Source organism: Hylaeus anthracinus, unplaced genomic scaffold (assembly GCF_026225885.1).
Source record: "Hylaeus anthracinus isolate JK02 unplaced genomic scaffold, UHH_iyHylAnth1.0_haploid 4, whole genome shotgun sequence".
Taxonomy (NCBI): Eukaryota; Metazoa; Arthropoda; class Insecta; order Hymenoptera; family Colletidae; genus Hylaeus; species Hylaeus anthracinus.
This window is the reverse complement of record NW_026535289.1, coordinates 2,588,007-2,605,925: the sequence shown is the minus strand read 5'-3', so window position 1 is coordinate 2,605,925 and position 17,919 is coordinate 2,588,007. Positions and strand designations below refer to the sequence as shown.

At 34.7% G+C, this 17,919-nt stretch overlaps 1 protein-coding gene across 4 annotated transcripts in view; it reads right to left on the bottom strand.

Annotated features, from left to right (window-relative positions):
* Nucleotides 1-134: 134 nt before the first annotated feature.
* The window catches only part of LOC128894520 (GTP-binding protein RAD), a 110,103-nt gene continuing 92,318 nt past the window's right edge, over nt 135-17,919 (bottom strand). For all 4 annotated transcript variants that reach the window (XM_054156304.1, XM_054156303.1, XM_054156305.1 and 1 more), the window contains 4 exons: nt 9,525-9,607; nt 8,657-8,843; nt 7,845-8,084; nt 135-4,258 (listed from right to left, as the gene is read on the bottom strand). In XM_054156304.1, the coding sequence (XP_054012279.1) occupies nt 4,203-4,258; nt 7,845-8,084; nt 8,657-8,843; nt 9,525-9,607 (566 nt within the window). In that variant the 3' untranslated portion in view covers nt 135-4,202. The remainder of the gene's footprint in view (nt 4,259-7,844; nt 8,085-8,656; nt 8,844-9,524; nt 9,608-17,919) is intronic.

Here is a 17,919-nt window from a genome sequence, read left to right as displayed (position 1 = left end):
TGCTCACCTTGCGCTGAATCAGTCGCACTATCCAACTTTGAATTACAACAAACTCGAGGAAACTAATCGCTGTCTGGAACAATGATAAAATGTTAGAGGTACACAGAGAGAATGAGAAGCTTTCGGATGTCACTTCTTTATTATTACTGATGTACAATAATCCCTCGGGGATTAGAGCCATTCGTCAGACTTCCTTGGATGACAGGTTATCTTACATTAAAATATTCGGCTAAAAGGACGCACCCTCGATTCATCGGATCCACCAATTCTTCGTTCGCTTACGCGCGCTGTCGGCACCTAAACGTATCCCCTCGTATCTCTGTCAACCGAAGAGATGGCAGTATTGTCACGTCACACGTTTCAACGAACAGACACGATCTAACATTATAGCGTTACATACATTGATAATTATCCAGACAAAAGCTAACCGTAACGGGAACATCGAATGAACGTGGTGGCAGGAAAAAGGAAGTCGATCGGTTGACGCAACGTTGTCCTTAAGAGATCTCACACGACGCGTTGTCAGCCAGAGATGGGCGCAATTTTATTTGAACAACGAATGACGAATGAAAGTTCTGCATGATTTTTATTCGTGACTTCTACTTCATTGAACAATTTTAGAAGTGAGCTTTTATCACTAAAACTACCGAGGTCAACGCATACCTATATCTATGTAATTAGAGACAAAAGGAGCAAATTAATTTACCAATTCTCTGTTGCAATGATTGTCCTAAACAATTGCTGTGAAAGCATGGTTAATAATAAAACGATTTTAGAAATAAATTTGAAGTAGGTAAGGTAAATTGACTGGTTTGGTAATTTTAGTATTAATAGTTCAGATTCTGATAGCTTAAGATAATGATGCTCCAAGTACAAGTTGGTTATCAACTGAAACATTTATTGGTATGGAAGAATCCTATTTTCATATTTTTTCAATGGTATCATTTTGGCTTTTTAAATTCAAAAAAGCAATTCAATATCGTGCATTATTTGAAAATCAATTCAAGATCGTGTGTTACTTTAATAATATAAAGAGGATAATGGATAGTACTACATAGAATAATACAAGAAAACTTCTTCATGAAAAGAGGATACTTTTGAAGGCCCATTGCACCAATTAATCTTTATCTGAAACATTCTTTTACTATATCACAAAAACAACCTGAAGCATCACGATTCAAATTCACGATTCATTTTTCTCTATGAAATCTATAATTTTTCTTCTAGAAATAACGACTAAAAATTGATAACCTAGAGGAGGATTTTGTCCATCTCTGGTCGTCACTGTCCTTAAAATCCTTCTCTAGACGGTAACTGGGGAAAAACGAGGAAGAAGAAACCAGTGGCGATGAAAGAAGAGAAACAACAGGGAACGAAACAGAACAGAAAGAAGAAACGGAAGACAGACGCGTCGTCGATGCGCGTAACAATTTCGCGCGAAACTTATGAAAAATGAAGAAAAGCGAGCGCGCGCTGCGCTGCACGTATCGACATAGGTATCTTGCTGGTCACACTGGTTGTATTTTTGTAAGACTTACATCGAGTTTAGCTTAAATTACAAAAATACACAAAGGCACTTGATAAAAATTTCTTGTTTTGTTTACTTTAAGGTCCTCGTCGATCGTGACGCGCCCTATCCGAACAGAATCCTTGCGAGGCTGACTCGCGTACGCGCCCACGCCTCGCGATCGTTCAATGTAAAAAGTAACAATAAACGACGACGAAGACGCATAACCGATACGGCGCACGGAAACGATGATGTTGGTTGTGTCTTCGCAACTAATACGGACTAGAGCAACTTAGTCGACGAATAACATCGTTACTTGGCTCTCGTTCGGTGCACGACGAACGAAGTGCCGGCGAAGGAACCATTCCCACTTAAGAAGGCAGTCTGGTCATTTCAGAACAAAATTGTGATTTTTCTTATTTCAACATTCTTTGAAGGATTTGGATTCTGGACTCGACGTCATGCAAAGATCGTAGAGAAATTCAAATAATTCATAATATTATACGACTTTGAATTGAATTATCTGTAAAGTATTAATAAAAATGAGGAACCTTGTTTGAAAATCAATTCTTCGTGCAGAAAGGAGTAGAAAAGTCCTTCACCGCTTTTTAATGCAAAGCTTCCTTGTCAAGATATAATCTAATAACGATTACTAATGTGGTTTTTGGTGCGCGCCATTTTTGTCGCAGTCACACGCTAAGAACACGAATTCGTAATTGTCGCGCGGGAAAACTTCAATTGTTTACATCTCGATGACGAAGTTTCGTATTGTGAAATGAAAGAGGACTTTTCGATTTACGTTGATATGTAGAATGGATATTACATATTTTTAAAAGCAATCATACCTTCCTATAATATGAAAATTATAAATAAGTAGCAATTTTTGGTCTAAAATACCAAACTGCCCTATTAAGCACACGGAGTGCTGCTTTAATATCTTATTATTTTTATTTCGGCTTTATTCATAATGGCAGCACTGCAACGAGATGGTCTGATGGTACACGTTGAGTCGAAAACGGCGTCGTTACAGTGATAATAAAAATTAAAAAATTCATTTACCCCTTCACGCACAGACTGAGACATTCAAGACTGGTCATTTGAACAACTCGTTCGATTTCAAGAACGGTATAACATAACAACAAATTTGTAATATCCGTTATTATTATAATATTACATTAGGTCATCTTCTTTTTATGTAGATATGAGAACATTGATTGTTTGGTTACCTGATTATTATTTATTTACAAAATAAACTTTCATTTTCATTAAAAAGAAAAATTGAATTATAAATTGTTCGTACCAAGCAAGTTTTGTTTGAGATACTATTTTTCTATAACTAAAAGTGAATGAGTTATTCAATTGATCAATTTTCAGTACCTCATTCTACATATATACAGAGTGACCTGTAATGAATGATATAATCAGAAAGCAGGAATTCTACATTTAAGAACAAATTCAAAACCTGCAATAAAATTTCTTCATACGATGTTTAATGAAATTTAATCTTGAGACATATTTGGGACATGCTCATTCAATTAAATTTTGTTTAACATTGACATGGACATATATTACATTTGTACATAAAATTTGCAATTAATTATAAATAGCTATAAATATTACTTCTCGGAAACAAAACTCCATATAAAAAAAATTTATTCCACATTTCGTATTTATTTATTTTATTGCAGAATCGTATACATTTAGATTGTACCATTCATTACACGATACCTTATGTATGCTTCATCCTTCAATTTTCATGTCATCTTTGAAGTAATATCTTTTTTGATTCGATTGCTTTCACATAATTTGATTTAGCTCTCACGTGTCCCATGAAAGATTTATTTCGTATTTAATACAGTTTGAGATATCGTTAACATTGTATTTAGATAAAATTATATATTTCAATCAAGTTTAACAGGATTTTAAATTTAATATTGTCTCTGATTTAATATCTCTACAAGACACATACCTTTGGCATAACTTTGTTAACAAATTTTTATTTTTGGCTATTAAGCAATCTTAGGTACAAAAACATCTCTCTAAAAGAAATTTTAATTTTCCATATTACAGTATATATCTTCAAAACTATGAAAGTCATGGAAACAAATTTCGATACAAAGTTTTATGGTTTTTTATGTCCTATAACGTGACAAAATAGAATTTCAACAAGAAATGCCTACTCATCTTTCTTTGCAAATTTCTTTGACTGTAAAAATTTTAATTAAACCCTTCACTCCTTCTTAAATTTCTTGAAGTGTTGTTTTCTTCGCCGAAACAAAATATAATTACATTATTAGCATCACTTAAACAACGATTTCATACCTTAAAATTTGTTTGAAGGAGTTGTCAAACTTTTTTCTGCTAATTATCACACTTTAATCTATCCCAATTGAGCCAAAAGTCTTCCCGACTTGGTACCTATATTGCCAAACTTTTACTACTCGAAGCCAAAGTTAATGCCACGATTTAACTTATCGTTACAATTCCCTTTAATTCTCTCTTACTGTTTCTTCAAATCCTAGTCTCCAACAATTCCTCATCCAACAAATTAAATCACCTTCAATTTAATGCCCCCATTTTCACTTAGAATCCTATTTAATTACTCTCTATAACTTCTCACCCCTTTCACCTCGTCACCTCATGCATCGTGTTCCCTTTGAATTGGTCTTCACCTGGTCTTAACGTCGTCGTTAACCTAACCTAACTCGCAACATAGCGTTTCATTAATTTGACAGCCCCTCGATTTGGCCCCTGAAACAGATGTACCGTTCAGACCAGCTTCGCTGCAGTTTCACTCGATTAAATATGCGTATGCATCTATGTATATATATATATATATTTGTATACATAATTCGGATATACAGGCATAGAGATCGCAGAAAATAGACAGTGGATAATGTGTGTGTGTGTGTTTGTTTGTTTGTTTGTTTGTTTGTTTGTTTGTTTGTTTGTTTATTTTTATATATTTCTTTTTCTTCTTTCGTATTTAATCTTAAAATTTCGAAAAGGATATTCTCTTCTCGGGAGATATTACATTTGATGTCTGTATCAGACACCCCGATTGATGCAGTCATGGTACCCGTTCATTGGAGGAAAACACGCAATACAGCAACACGTCAATCTTTAACATACATCTACACAGACTAACCACTTAATTTGATCATAGATATTAGGAATATATTCGCGTAGGTATGTATATATAATATAACACACGTATCGTCGCTTTTACAGTAGGTACACAGATCCGTATCGTTAAACTTATCGTATATACATTTTGGATAAAAAGATTAAATTGGTCTTATTGTACAGTAACGTCGTAAGTATTCGTGGCTGCTAATTCACGCCATGGTCCGATTTAAATTCCTTCGTACCTGTCCTAGAGTCGACTATTTGAACTTGTTGGATTTCGAGAGTCTAGAGCCCAATGTTTAGGACAATCGTTTTTACGACTAACCCTTTGATTGTGGCCGAGCTTTGTCGAAATCGCGATTAGATTTTGCACCGACGGAATTTTCTGCATGAACGAAGCTTTCATGTATTATTAAGATAAAGGAGAAAAGTAGAATGGGTTGTCCAACCGTAGTTTCTTTTGTATCACGTATTATTCATTGTTCTTTAATGTAAAATTTAGCTGGTTGATTGTTTGTTTTCAGAAGAATTCCGTTAAAAATTTCTTATAAAGCAGTGTTCCTCAAATTGTGATTTTTTGGAAAAAATTATTCTTTTATTTTTGTTAGAAATAACTGTGAAATTTACTATAGGCTATATATACTTTTGATTTCTCCTTAATTGTTCCGCCTGCAAATTTGAATGCCTCGAGATAATAATATTTAAGCGAGTAAAATTTAATTGTTTTCCATAGGAAATTGGGATTTTTCTGAGGTAAGCAAACGTATAGTTCGTACCTCGATTCGAGTCGGAGAAGATCAAAGGATTAATCAAACCTCGCATACCATAAATTTTGGCTTTGGACCACTTAAATGTTACGTCGATAGACACAGAACCAGTTAACATTCACGATGTTCGTGGCAAACTTATCCTTATCAGTACTAAGTAAGTTAGTCGTCGATAGAACTCTCGATTGAAAGTTCGAACGTCTTAACATTACTCGAAAAGTTAATCGTTTACAAAAAAGCAACGGGTCACATTCGTTTTTGATTTAATTGGCACTTTGATCGCACCCCATGTTTTTCATACCTTCTTACTTTTAACAATTCCTCCCCAAATCTCTCACCTTCTGGGGGTGGCCAATTCTTGTCAACGAATTGTATCAATTTTGTCAATTCCTTTTAAACGTAGTTTTTAGTGGTTGGGCACTTAACACATTACATAACAAAGTTTATTATTAATTAAAAATGTGAAATAATATAAATGCAATGTACATTTCCGTTTAAACCATAACAGAAGTTTATATTATTGCTATTTTTGATTATCATTGATGTTGCATTACAAAATATATTGTCAACGAACTTTTGATGTGTTGATCTTATAATAAAAAAATGCATCCCCTGTATTTCAAGTGGACATTAATAATTTCATGGAATAGATGTTTAAAAATATTTAACTAAAAGTAAAAATAGTGTCACAAACATTTTATTTGTAATGTCTTTATCAATTTTTATTTAATACATTTTTCTGCGAGTTGAAAGAAATTCATGCAGTGAAGAATTAAAAAAAAACATTATCTGCGATAAAAGAAAAGGCAATAGAACTCAACATAAATTTTAGCTTATCGAAATTATTAAAAACTTTATCGTCATGTACTTCGAGGAAGTCAGGAGGACCAGTAAAATCGTTACAAATATTTACACTCGTTCTCACCCTTAATGTTTCCTATAATAGTTTCCTGGTTAACAAGAGAAAGATAGGAAGCACGGAGATTTTTAAACAAATTACAGAACAAAGTCTAAATTGGCCACCCTCGCAAGAATTCTCAAACGATGCAAGGTGTTCCTAAACTGCTCGACCAAACTGCACTTTAATATTTTGCCTTTGATTATTTGTTGAAGTCCAACATTATTCCTTAAAAACAATTTTAATTTGTATGTACAATTTTATAATTTTATGTACAACACTTTATGGTTGTAACATACAACGCTTCGTTTTGTTTCTGTGAAAAACAAAAAAATGCTTGTAAATTCTATACGATATAATCTGAAAAATTATAGAAAAAATTTGAATATAATTTTAGATTTACAATTTTACAATTATGCAATTGAATGAAGGTAAGAATATGCAATCGAATAAAATCTCATTTATAAGTACTCATGTTTCAGAGTTTTTGATAACTTCCAGGATCGATCTCTTTCAGTCATCTTTTTATTGTAAATGTTCTTCCACTGTACACGCTTACCTACTTCACTTTACAATTTAAATTGACTTTTATGTCGATACTAATTGAAGGTTCTGGTCATTGCACTCAAATTTTACATTGACCTCGATAAAAATTGTATTCCAGGTTTCACTTGATCGAATATTGCTATTATTACTGAACTGAGGATTTAATGTATTTGTGGTGTACGTTAATATAGAAATTATATACAAACTGTACCTAGAATACAAATGGTGTGCCAGAAGAGGCTTTTGAATTTCGTTTATTAATAGCAATATTACCTGTCAGCAAACGACTCAGCTTTTACGTTTAAGTGCAATCGTTTGTACTTTCATTTAAAATACTATTTCTCATTAAAAAAGAAAATATTGACATTCCCTTTAAAGAACTCTTAATTTCATAACATTTCATTCTTTGTAAACGTGTACATTCTATAGATGTTTAATACATATTTATATATTCCACAAATGCAACAAAATTCGCAGCCTTCTTATTACATTTTAGGCGCAAACAAAACTTCAAACAATTCCTCAATATTAATTCCTCCTTTATAAAAAACAATCTGAAGCACCTCGATGCATTTCAACTCCTAGACGTTTTAAAACAAACCAATCCCTTCCAAAAAATAGTAACTCATGGCCAAGTAGCGTCCATCGAAACACTAATAACCCTATAAGTAACTAATACACGTAGAAATAAAAAAAAAGTATACTTTTCTCACCCCAGTTATAGAAAAATTCAAACATTTCAACCTATCTTTCACACAGAGTTAAAATTTCATCGAGTCGTGTCGTTTCTCTCGCGATACGTTTCAACGACATTTTTCTCGTCGAAACATTTGATACGTCGGACAAGCCTGACCAAAAGCAGTTCGTGAAACACCCTGCATTCACCTGGGAATTTTGCAATTTCTCAACGCGCTATCTACCCGCGTAAGGGGGATCCAACCCCTCGTTTAGAGCACGTGAAGGTTCTCGCAGTTCTTGAACTTGCTGTCCTCCTTACCGAACAGCCAGGTCAACATTTGTCTAGCCTTCATGCTGGCACGTACCATACCCCTGGATTTGTACCAGTGCCCTCCACCCTCTGTCCCGCCGTTCGCGGTTCGATTCTCTGCGCTACCCTGCACGTTCTTCAGCCGTATCTGATGCAGAATGCCGACAAGAAGATCGTCCACGTTATGGTTTATGCCCACAGAGATCTCGATGAACTTCACCCGATAGGTGCACGCCATGCACTTGCCATCTACGACGACCACGTGAAAGAATTAGCCAAGGGACGCGCGAAGGCATGGTGCAACCGAAAAGGGGGATGATTTTTTATGTAAGAATTGATAGAAAAATAATGTTTACTCTAGAGTGGATGAAATAATGTCTGTTAATGTTAATTTGATTCAGATTCGTGAGAGGAAATTGATGAAATTAATTTTGATAAGTAACAAGAATAGTTAAGTAACTTTTGTTTTGGTGGAGGGATCAAAAATTAACAATGTCTTGTTTGCTATTGGAGGCATTTGAGATACATAAGATTGGACATCTTGATTCAGATTAAATTTGTTTCTACTTGGTAATGTGGAAATTAAGCATATGAACAATGCGATAGTAATTAATACTATCCATCGTCACAGCCCACTGGTTAAGTTATTCATATAAGGTACTTTTAACTGGTAGTTATTTTGACATGTTATATCAAGGAATTATTGTATAGGACATTAGTAACTAAATTATGATATGTTACATTTCGTTAACAAAGTTTGGAGTATACAATAATATGTATTAAATTTTTAACTAATAATAAACATTTGTTATTTTACTGACCTTGAGAAGAGACCACCCTGGATCTGACCAGATCCACCTTGTTACCAACCAGTATGGCCGATTTCCCTCGCAGGAGGTCCTGATCGTGAAGGCGCTCGAGGTACTCTTCAGCCCTTTGGAAGGACGCCTTGTCGATCACAGAATACATAACGATGAAAGCGTCGGGGTGTATGTTCTCCAGTTCCGTCTTCATGAAACAGACGATTGAACACTGATTGTAGCAAAAGAATTATTGTTAAACACTTTTGGTTAAGGAAATGTTTAAATTAGTATTTGCGTCCTGTATAATTATCAAATTTCATTTAATGGAAAAAGGACGTTGAATATTAAAAAAAGATATACATGTCGAATTGAGTAACCTCCTCCTTTTCTAAGTCGGTTAAAAAGACAATTTGGTTATTAACACATTCACTGACAGCCATAGCGTTTTGCTTTGGGTGCCAAGATTTAATACAGATATGTAATTTAGATTATTAAAAATGATATTAAATTTAATGTTTTAAAAAGAAAATTTACGACCTTGTTTTGCAATAATTCATGACTCAAAAGGCTATAAACTCATCCTTTGAGCAATTGCAATCAATTTAAACTACGAGACAACTCGTAGTTGACAGTGAATGGATTAATGTACAATCACAGGAGATAGATAAATATTTCACCAAGCAATATGTAGTACCATTATAATCGATCAGACATTTATATAAGAATGATACAATTGGGTCTAGCGTTGACTCCATTAATGACTATGTTAGTAAAAGTAGTATACATTTCTTATGATTTTTGTCGCAAAACTTTTTTGGTTTGGTCACAAAGATTTTTGATGTGTATGTAATAATTTAGGCATGGTTGAGAGAATGTTGTTGCTTACCTTTGGATTCGTAATGTTCAAGAATCTCAGCTCGCTCTCCTCGCCGTTCAGCATCACGAAAACAGACTGTTCACTGGGTACGTCTGAAACAAAGAAAGAAACAAGTCATTGACAAGCTTGTATGTTATTCAAATAGGTGATAATAATCTTGCTGTCACAACACTGTTCTTGATTTTACTCTCATCTTCCTCGTTTCTAATTTTAAAATACGAAGAGCAAGATTTTTGGGAGATCAATATTCATTATTTTATAATAATGTATTATTCAACAATAATTCAGTATTGATCAAAGAATTAAGGAAATAAAGTAAGCATAAAGTTGCATTTTTGTGAGGGTTACGTCAATTTGCGAGTCTGGCACCTCTCACGTTTCACGCAAAACATCCGGCAACATCCCAGTAAAACATAAACTAGAGGAATGTTCAATGCATAATAGTATACGAGAAATACGAAACCAGCCTACGACCCTAAAGACCAGCATAAATGACAAGAAATGCATATCAAAACTGATATTTTGTTTACAAAGGACTAAAATATCAAAGAAAGTAAAGACAAGAATTAACAAGCCACTACAAACTTCTGAAATATACATTTAATGCTAAATAGTGTTTATAATTTTTGTCAGATGTAAGAATGAATTACGTTAACCATAAGTCATTCCGTATTTATTTTAATTATATTATGACTCACATATGTATATAAATTTGTAGATAAATGTTGAAGATGTAACTCATAGTGGTCGCTAATGGCTTACAAGCTGATGCGACAATAAATAAATATATTTATCTGTTTGTTATTCACCAACATGCAATTAATCGCTGTACCAAAAATCAGCTATTTCAAAATGTCGTGACCTTGCCTCTTTTTTTTCCATTTATTTCAAAATGACGTAAGGAGAATCGTCACTGACTCTCCGACTATACAGACCGACTCCCCGCAGTTGTAAATCACAGAAGAGATATCGTAACGTTTGCAGGTGGCGAGGATGACTCTAAAACAGAGAGTCGCGACTGCATAATAGCTTGTTTGAGGCTGGGAAAGAGAAACAGGGATGAACAGTGGCCGTTCTCGCGGCGTCTCGCAAAGCCGCACAAAGGGTGGCGCTGAAAGAGGGTCTGACGGAAAAAGAGGAACACGCAGAAGCACGCGGGGCGAGCGAGAGCTCCCTTTGATTTGCTGCCTCATTTATTTTTCCTTGGACCATCCCCTACGATGGGAGCATCCACGAAGGACATCCGCGATGGACGTGGAGGAAGGAAACGCGGCAGAAAGGAAAATAATCAAATCGGGCCGCCGTAAATAAACTGGGGAGCGCGGCCAATCGAAGGCGGGGAACGTGAATTCGTCGCCCGTTACACTGACGGTCACGTGACGTCGTCGAGCACCACGTAACCGCGCGTCTAAATGCGTCCACGTCGACGTTCTCCCGTCAAAGACCATTCCAAACGTCGACAGCTTCCTCGATCCGCACCGATACGTAATTCAATGATGTCAGGCGGCCCCGCCATCGTCAGCGACGATCGACACCCTTATCGAACCGTGTCTTCGAGTCACCGGTTGACCAATGACTCGTTGACGCGGACAGAGGCGACTGACGACGGTACTTGTCAGCCAATATTTAAATCAAATTCTATTAGGTTGTTTGGAAAGTTCGATTGAAATTTTTAAATTAAATGGAGATCCTAATATTTCACACAAAGAGGAACTTTTTCGCTTCGTATTATATGTACACGGTCTGTTTAAAAAGAAACCGAAGTTTTGCTATAAAAAGAAAAAAGTACATGTAAAGTTTTTACACACACGTTTATTTTCTCAAAATAATCTCCCTCTCCGTCAATACAGCGTGTAGACTGCGTAATTAACATTTCGAAGGACCTTTGCAGCTCCTGTTTTGGTAGCCCGTTTAGTACGGTGGTTACAGCGGCTTGAATCTCCGAAATGTTGCTATAATGTATCCCTTTCATTGGAATTATCAATTTTGGGAAAAGAAAATAACCGCAGGGAGACAGATCAGGCGAGTAGGGTAAATGATCCAAGGTAACAATCCCAATTCCAATGAAAGGGACACATTATAGCAATATTTCGGAGATTCAGGCCGCGGTAACTGCCGCACAGTGGGGTCTGAAATGGCTTGAAAAGGTGGCGGAAAGTCGAAAAAATGAAAATACACCTGGATCACTAATTTCATGTAAATTTGTTGCTTAATATACTTGTGAACGTAGGGTAGTAGTTTTCTTTATTATTCTAGCTATCTGAAAGAATGGAGAGAGACGGAATGATCGATGTTACGCATTTTCTGTCTTATGTAAATAGAAAGAAATTTTTTAAACAGGTGACTCCACGGTAATATTTGGTTCTGAATCACGTATGTACTTGAATCAGACCACAACACACAAAACACAACTAAACACCGAAACAATAACGTAGCATTACTAAAATTTGCCTATGACTGCTGCACAATAACTATTTTCCATCTCTAAGGTAGTACAATTAGAAAAAAAAATGCAAAAATAGTGCTTGACGCACCTTGACCCAGGCCAGAGTCTTATTGGAATGTATTCCTTAGACATCCTACAGGACGGATCATGTTGCTGATTGTGCCCATTTCTGCCCATATTTACGCACTTTTTGGTTTTCGAAACGTAACAGGCCAAAAACGTAAAAAAGCTGATTCGAGGATATCTCACCAACATGATCCAGGCCAGAATCCTATTGAAATGTGTTCCTTAGACATCCTAGAAGACCGATCATGTTGCTGATTTTGCCCGTTTCTGCCCATATTTGCGTACTTTTTGGTACGGCACGCCGTACTAAACAATGGGGTACCAAAACAGGAGCTGCAAAGGTTCATCGAAATGTTAATTACGCGGTCTACACGCTGTATTAACGCAGAGGGAGATTATTTTGAGTAAATAAACGTGTGTGTAAAAACTTTACTTGTACTTTTTTCTTTTTATAGCAAAAGTTCGGTTTCTTTTTAGACAGACCGTGTATATACATATAAATAGAAATTAAAAAGATATTTTTTGGAATGAATGCATCACGTAACCGCGCGTTTAAATGCGCCCACGTCGACGTTCTCCCGTCAATGACCATTCCAAACGTCGACAGCTTCCTTGATTTGCGACGATACGTAAATCGATGATGTCAGGCGGCCTCGCCATCGTCAGCGACAATCGACACCCTTATCGAACCACGTCTTCGAGTCAACGATCGACCAATGACTCGTTACAGTGGACAGAGGCGACTTTTATAAATTCCTATTTTTAATGATTAATTGTATAATCGCTCCGGTTATCAATAACCTTTTGCCATCTAGTGTGCAAATTGTCAATGCCAGATCGATAAAAATCAATGAGCTGATGAACGATAAACAAGTATTTAAAATTGCAAAAACGACATTATTTTCCGGTTCACCTAATATGTAAGGAATGCTACAATTACAAATATATTTCCTGGAATGATTGCACCGTTATCTGAAATCTTGAAATGAGCTTTCTTATCATGGAATATAAATATATACATTTACTTTTAAGAAAGTGTGTGAATTTTTGTATTCCATCCATTTGTTTCGAAGTTACGATCATTTAAAATCAACAATGCTCAATTTTTTTGCCATGTCCTCCCCCTACTTCATATGCTTTTTTAATAACAGTTCCATGATATTGCCGAGAAATAATAGTAAGTTTATATTTCCTCGAAAACCTAATAAATAATGTGTTATCAATAATTAAAGTGCTTGACCGATCCCCATTGGTCATGTTTTTAACATCCTCTTTTTTCTTACTCGTGGACGTTGCATTAATATCTGCTCGTTCCGTTTACGAACAAGTTTTAATCGTGTATAACACGGTCCGCGCCTATTATGTGTTTTATGAAAGGCAAATTAATGGTGGAAACACGATGGGTCGATGAACGAACCAGAGACGCGAGGCTGAGATGCATTCAGTTCGCCTGTTCGAGCCTCGAAACTTTTTATACGACCAAGGGTAGAAAGCGTCACCGAAAGAGAAAGAAAAATAAAGCTAGTTGCTCGAAATAAGCGCGTTCCGTGCTCAACCGTGTTACAAGACCACAGAAACACGAACGAGGAATTTTAAATCATGGTTTATTTCCTGCATTGAAAAGTTTTTTTTACCGCTTCACGGTTCAACGTCAGGTTAGGCGAATACATAATTCTACGTGCGGTAACGCGTTGGTGTTGGTGTTTATTTCATAATTTTATATGCATGTATCATTGCTCCTTTGTCGCAATAAAAACAAAATATAAGATTTACTTTTATTATTAAACATTTTCACACAATTTTTATAACCTTTTTCAATCATTCATGTATTTTTCTTTCTACCAACTTCAAATATTATTTAAAACAAATTTATTTCTTTTTATTTAGATACGAAGTAAAAATTCCTTATATATCCCGAGTAGAAAAATAATTTATAGAAGAAATAATAAATTGAAGATACATGTGCACAGTTAGATAAAAAAATTCTAGGTTTGTCACATTATACAGAACAAAATTAATTTAATATATTTCAAAAATTAAAAAAAGTGGATTTCTGAGAGGTGTACTCTTAAAAAATATATAATTATTTGATTTGATAGATGTTTAGTCACTTTTTACACCAATTAAATTCAGGTACTTAAGTATTTATTTAAATCATGATATTCATTCTATTAAATGCAAAACAATATTGAACAAATTTTTAATAGATGCCTTATCAATTTCCAATTTAATGCTTGTATTCATATAATTTGTATATGAAATAAAATTTAATACTTCACAATGTATATTAATATATACATTCTTTTTTAATATATAGAAGTATCACAAATATACACACATTTTAAGTAGAAAAGATTGCTTGAATACCAATATTAATATAAATATTATGACAAAGTAATTATGTTCACCTATTTAACAAACTCATGTCACTTCATTATAGCTCCATTTATAGCAGTCTACTCCACCCACCAAATTAATAATCAAATTTGTACAAAATCTCCACTGTACAAAGGTAGCACAATACACAATCTTTTAATTGAAGGCATTCTATAAGAAATCTAATGAACCATAAACTGCCTCTATTGCATAATTTGAATTTTAAGTTAAGACCTAGAAGACCCCACAAGAAGCTCCAACCAAGAGGCTCATCGCTAACGTGTCTAAAATTGCAAGTAAACGAGGAAGCGCATACGTAAACATTAGAACGTGTACGTACATACACAATTGTCACGAAGCTTTACCGCGAGCAGAGCGTATCAGAGGTTTGCAAGTGGTTAAGGAAACGATGAAAATGGTTCAAAGGGCAACCACAAAGGACGAGCGAGGTATCTTGGCTAAAACCACCAGCAGGCGTCGAAAAGCTCCAAAGGAAGAAGGGCGCCGAGGAGATGGAGGAGGAGTTGAGAGTAGGCGCGAAAAAGAAGAAGAGAGCAGACGATGAACAGACACGGAGCCAGTATGACGTACGTTTATAGCACGGACCGACGCAAAATTAACCAGTACTATTTCTGCCCTGGCTGTTCCTGCACTTTTCTTTTTTACACCTTCCTGGAAGCCGACCCGTACCAGTTTCGCTCACCCGCAGAGGCAGATCTACCGTGAAGCTAACGAACCTTCAGTTCTGAACCCCTAACAGTGCATTGTTCTCCCATTTATCAAATGAATCAGTATTCGATAGCATTGGATTTTAGGTATTCGAGGGATATTTTCATTATAATATTAGGCTTTTATTTTTTTTTAATGTTTGAGAGGTGGTGCGTTAAAAAAAAGTAAAAGGAAAATTTCCTAAGCCTTTGAAAAATGATATGGCTCGTGTAGATAAGCTTTAAATTCTTTCCTAATCATTATTTGAAACTTAACACTTTATACTCCCAAGTCTAAATGTGTTTTCTGGATACTCAGATGGGTCCTGATAATAAGGAATAAAATACGTACAACATTTCCAGTGTACTTTATTAATTTATGAATAACTTATGTATAAATTTATTACGGGTGTGAAAAATTCTATGGTTCGTGTAGATAAACCTCCTAATCTTTCCCTTACCTAATTTGAAACTCAATCTGTCCTGCTATAAACAATAAAATAAATATAATATTTTTAGTATACTATGATGATTTATGAATGCTTACGATTAAATTTTGAACAAAATAATCCAATTGTTAAGATTTTTTTAATTAATTCAACATTCAAACCACGATAAGCCAAGATCCATCACTGTTCATGCAACTCGACTCTTTTCCAGTACAGTTCTTATGTCTGGGAAGCTTTTGTATCGCCACTTGTCTCCCCTAATCGCTATCATCTTTTGTTCCCTTTGCGTGGTCGCATAGCCTCCACCGTTTGTCGTTCGCTGGCCTCGATCCCAATTTCTCGGCAAAATTATGGCAACGAAACTCTTTTCTTCGAATGTGACTTTATTTTCCATTAAGCAATGGATTATTCTTTATCGCGATAAGAATGGAATTATTTAAATTAACGAAATCATCCCTTCTATGGTTTTGCTTCAAATTTCGCCAAGTCGTAGATTTGGGATATTAACCCATTACAATCACTTATATTATTTATACACCAATGAACAACATAAACTAAGTGCAACGAGGGATTCATCAATCTCATTCTATATTATTTGCCAATTCCCATTTTTATTTTCTTCATTCAGATGTTATTATCAAATTTTATTATTTTTAAGCTGAATTCTCTAATTTAAATTTAATTGCAATTATTCTTCTATAATAATTTTAACTTCAAATATTATTCAACAATAATTTTAATATATAATCTTCTTTAATAATAACTTTAGTTAAAAATTTGCTTCACTGTTTTAAAAATGAATTCTTCAAGAGAAGAGAATGTTAATCTTGTTTTTGCACTATATAGACCCTCTATTTTAATAATTATTATTATTAAATTCTTCTACCTACATAAAGATGGCTCTGCTATAAACAGCCTGAGTTGCATTAATACTCGAAAACGAGACATATTTGCACTCAACTAAATACTGCGGTTCCTTTGCGTGCCACAGCTTGTGGAACGCAATTTACGCGGCAACATTTCAGTTGTTCACACAGATATTTCAACGATGCGTACGCATCGCATTTGCATATTTACGAAGACACAGTTATCCCGGTAATTTCACCGTTCTGAGAATCCAATTACTCGCTCGGAACTGCGGTGATAGAATGAGGATCTGTATCACAATCACGCTGTCATGTGTTACACTCACTTTAACGCGTTTGAAGTGCATTTGAGAAAACGTTTATAGAAAATTCGATGAACATGAAAGAATACACATTTAGTACAGAGTATAAAATTCTTATCTTTACAAATCCTGGTGAAGAATTTAAACTTGAATAGAATTTATGTCTTACAGTTATACTTTAGAATGTTATTACATGTGTTTTATTTGTAGTATTTCATGTGTTTTAGTGTACATCGTTATCCACTTTTTCTTTCTGTATAATAAATTATACAGAAAATGGATAATTATTTAGATTACAGGTTGCTTTAAAATGTGAAACAGTTTTTAATGATAACTGTACACTTAAATAATTATGGAAAGTTATTATAGGCATATGGCAAATTTGGTATTTATTAAATTTTACATGTTCGACTGAGATTTTGACCTCTAACTATAAATTTATGATTTGAATTATCATATATTAAAACAACATCAATTTTATCCATTTATACATGTACATATTAGAGAAAACAATTTTGCTAGTCTGTCATAACATAAATTGTACATGTACAAGAAAAATAAACTGAATTAATATTGATAAAACTAATGATTGAACATGAAAAAGTAACATGTTATACGTTGACGCACAGAAGAAGTCGATATTAAAAAGAAATAAACCTACAGTAATGTGCAAATTTTTATCTGATTCCTCGTTTCCTACACTTTCCCTAAAAATTTACATTTTAACAAAGAAAATTGGCTTTGATAGGATCGAGACTGGTAAACAGGTTAGTACCAGGGTGTAGAGTTTATCTTGTACACAAGTTAATACAAAAACTATAATGGAGTTTGGTGGATGCAAACTCCGTGTTAACAACGACCATGGCAGCAATCTGCGACGCTTCTATCAATGGGCATACAACATGCGCGAATCGAGTTGCGTTAACCATATGTAAATCGAATTCAAAGTTCTATAACGCACATTGGTAGGAAAATGACAATATTCCTGAAACTATGTTATCCGGTGTGTTTGCAAGAGAAGCGAAGGGATCGCGCAAGTGGGTTAAGTCAGCGTTTGAGTAAACAGAGGAACGTAAAGGCCGAGATCCGCTCTTTAAGCTTGATTAAAAGCTGGGTTGAGAAGTTTTAAAGATCCATTTACACGCTGCTCCGAAGGATTCACAATTTAACAGATTTTTAATTATTGGAACGA